The 3,925-nt window shown below is 30.3% G+C and overlaps 1 protein-coding gene across 1 annotated transcript; it reads right to left on the bottom strand.

Annotated features, from left to right (window-relative positions):
* Window positions 1–593: 593 nt before the first annotated feature.
* Window positions 594–2,568, bottom strand: WRKY27 (WRKY DNA-binding protein 27). Its single transcript, XM_039020142.2, has 3 exons — window positions 1,976–2,568; window positions 1,324–1,433; window positions 594–1,176 (listed from the first exon to the last, which is right to left on the bottom strand). The coding sequence occupies exons 1-3, from the start codon at window positions 2,447–2,449 to the stop codon at window positions 732–734; spliced, it is 1,029 nt and encodes a 342-aa protein (XP_038876070.2). The 5' UTR covers window positions 2,450–2,568; the 3' UTR covers window positions 594–731.
* Between the last annotated feature and the right edge of the window lie 1,357 nt (window positions 2,569–3,925).

The following is a 3,925-nucleotide window of genomic DNA, read 5'->3' on the forward strand; positions in this document are numbered from 1 at the left end:
CTCTAACTATAATGTTATTTACTCAATCTCGGTATATAAATTAAAAAAAAAAAGTTGTATAAACACTAGAACTTTGGTCACTTATTAATAACGAACACATACATAAAAAAATATATATATATAGATTTCAATAAACAAAAAAGAGAGTGAAATTAGAAATGATCATGATCGAGTATTATGAATAGATGATAAAAATTGCAGATATAAATTCAAATAGTTATCAAATAAGACATAAATATTTTAAATTTATTTTAATAATTAAATATTTATGATTACATAAAATACGAAATAGGCCAAAGAGAAGAACTTTTTCATCTCTTTTGTCACACAAAAAACTTGGGCAAATCCCATTTAGCTTCATCTTCAAAAGAATCCCACTTGGCTTCTTCTTATAATTAAGTTAAATTAAATCAAGGGTAAATAATAAAGAATTTAAATTAGCGTTTCACAGAAAATTTTAAAAAAAATTGTGATAAATCGGTTAAATATTTTAAAATATTCTTGATTAGATTAAATGTTGATAGTAATTATATGTCTGATACATTTTTTCTGAAGATAACATGTGTTTGACGACTTAATTTAAGTATCGATTTAGAGTATAACATTCAAATTAATTAAAATTTGTAAAATTATAGAAACTAAACTAAGTAATTACATGACTAAAATGCTAACAAAGAAAAGTACTATTACAATTCAACACCGTTGCCGCCGCCACCAACGCCATCGTCGGATTACGATGGCCGCCGCCTCCCTAGCTCATCAAAGCCAACAAAGATTTCATCTCTCACCGTCAAGTTCGGAATCAAAATGTCGTCGTCGTCGTCATCATCATCACTATCAATATTCATATCTTCAAACATCTCTTCGTCTTTCTCACCGCCTCCACCTTCGTCGTCGTTCAATGGTGTGATTGGAGAAGCTGCCGGGGAAGAGGAAGAGGCCACGAGAGCGGCGGTCAGCGAGGAATCGGGATCTCCCGTGGTGGGGTGTCGAGTGGGGATGGAGGCAGAGGAGGACCTGTTCCGGGAACTTCCGGCCAGGGAATTCCGGTGAGTTGGACGGGGATGACTGTGATCTCCGGTGTATGTGATGATGAAAGTTTCGGGATCGGCGTTGCTCCGTTCAACTTGTTTTCTTGCTCCACACCCTTTTGAGCTGCTGCAACGGTAATAATTTCTGTGATCATCAATTCAAATAATCAGAGGAGTAAGTTAAAATTTTCCCGAGAAACAAACAGAAATTACAAAAGGAAAATTTAAAAAAAGAAAAAAAAAACCCATTTATTAATAATAATTATAATAATAAATACGTATATTTAAATACCTTGGATATGGAGATCCTTTAATGGGCTTTTGCCCATATTTACGCCAAGCCCACATGTCTGTTGAGAGATTATCTGCTGTAACATGGCATACAGTTCTCTTCTGTTGGTTCTTTCTGTAAATTAAACATAATTAAATTATAATTATTTAATATACACTTTCAATTTAATTGATAATATTTTATTTTATGTAAAATTACTATTATAGTCTCAAAATTTTGAAATATGTTTTTATTTATTTCTCGAACTTCAAAATTTTTAATATATTATTAAATTCATTTTGTGTCTAATAGACATTAATAAAATAGATTTATGTATTATATAAAAATTCAAATTCTATGTTATAGAAGTAGAACTAGTAAATGCATAAAAATAATACTTGCATGCAGTACAGATTAAAATATTAATTTTTTTAAAAGAATTTGTCATGTGTAGTTTATTATTGAACAATTATGTGAGATGTACAAAATGAATGTAGCTAGAGATATATCGGAATATTGTTTTTATTAGTGAATTTTAAAAATTTTGAAAATTTCTTAATTGGTAATTTTTTAAAAAAACTACTAAAGAGTAAATATAAATTTGAAATTTAATATTAATTTGATTATTACGGAAAAGTAATAAAATTAACAACGAAAGATTTAATTCAATTACTTGCCTTTTTCTCGATTTGGGCATGAGAGATTGCGTCATTGGCGAACTAGGGAAGTCTGGCGGAAACGGCGGTTGCCGGTGGTGGTGGTGGTGCTGCAGCGCCGCAGGATGTGGATTCGGCCGAATGGGTTTAATTCCGTGTCGGAAATGGTGGTTCGGGGTTGAGTTGGGGATTTCCGGCACGACGGCGGGAGGGGCAGAGACAGCGGCGGGAGCGGCGGAGGGGTTGGGGAGAAAAGAGATAAAGGCTTGATGTAATTCATGGAATCCGTTGGGCTGTTTAGGTTGAAGGATATCGGAAAAGGAGAATGCGACGTCGTTCGGATCGTCCTCGAACGTTAAAGAAGCGAGACAAGACAAGGCGGATTCGGCGGCGGCGGCGGCAGCGGCGGAAGTTGGGTCAGTAGCGGAAACTGCTGAATTGCAGCTCCGGACGACGGCGGAAAGATCCCAATCATCGTTCCCGGCCGCCATGGATGAAAATTATACACAAATCGATATGAAAAAAAAAATACCCAAACAAAAATTTTAGGTATTTGGTAAAAAAAAAAGGGGAAAGAATTGGAGACAGAAAGGACGGCGCTGACTTTTTATTGTTTAGAGAGAGAGAAAGAAAGAAGAAATGAAAGAGAAAGAGCACTGACTTTTGAAATTCACTAATTCTTAATTATGTATTTATAAACACAGAAAATCATAATTTTTTAAATATATGTAAAATATACAAAATATAAGACCAAAAAAAAAAAGATAATTTACCTTTCTACAAATTAAATTACATTTTTTAAAATTTTTGACATTTGGTATAATCTCTGGGGTCTTTTTAAATATAAAAAATATTTTAAAATTTAATCTTTATAGGAAAATTTTTCAAAAGTTCAAACACTTAAGACTTTTTGTTATAATGTGTAAATATTTTTAGAATTTTTTTATTTATAAAAATTTTCCTCATCTATCTTCTTCGATATTTTGCTTTATCCTTTTAGGGTTTGTTCAGCAAATTGGAAATGATCATTTTGGAAGCTTAGTAAATTAAGTGAATTAGTTTTAGCTTCTGAAAAAAAAATCTAAATTTTAATAATTGATAAATTGTATATTTCCGCTATAATGTTTCCATTTATATTGAGTAAATTTTCGGTACTGTATTGTTTTGAATTTTTATTAGCTTCTAGAGTTGAAAAAGTTTGTATATGTTATTATATTTTTTTAGGTAGGTTGGTACTTAATTGGAAGTTAACATCTTCGACCTTATGATCACGTGCCATTTACTAATGATAGAAAATTAATGACTGATTTAATGAATATTTTGTATTTTTATTAGTTAAAGTGTCGTCCATTGTCATTTTTCTAAAAGTTATTTTTCAGAAGTTTATCTAAATTTTTAATATATACGACAAGAAGTTGTAAAACCATTTTTATAGAATTATCTGGAAAGAAATTTGGTGTTAATAAGCATCATTTAAGAAAAAAAGATAAGTTTGCTCTCTACGTTTGACATCTATTTTGTTTTTAATGAATAAACTTTAACTTCCACAGCTATTATGTTTCAAAATTTCGAACTTGACAATATATCAATGAAGATATTTAAGCATCTTTTTGTTTTAAAAAAATACATGTCAATTGAACGATGAATGAAACTTTACTTAAATTTATGAAAATATATAAGCCTCTCAAACATGTATAAGATTTATCTTGTAAAATATTAAAAAAAATAATAATAAAGAATCGTATTATGAAAACCAAACATAAAAAAACATCTCAGAGAAAGGAAAAATAAATAATACTTTACTTAAATGTGAGGTCATATATATATAAAAATAAATAATGGGACAAAACTTATGTCTTAATTGGTGAGCAACAATTTTCTACGAATCAAGATTATAATACTTTTGACAAATAGGAGATATATATATATATATAAATTGAGAAAAAAAAAGTTTTGCGTTCGAAAAG

Source organism: Benincasa hispida, chromosome 12 (assembly GCF_027475165.1).
Source record: "Benincasa hispida cultivar pf3 chromosome 12, pf3_genome.v1.1, whole genome shotgun sequence".
NCBI classification, from domain to species: domain Eukaryota; kingdom Viridiplantae; phylum Streptophyta; class Magnoliopsida; order Cucurbitales; family Cucurbitaceae; genus Benincasa; species Benincasa hispida.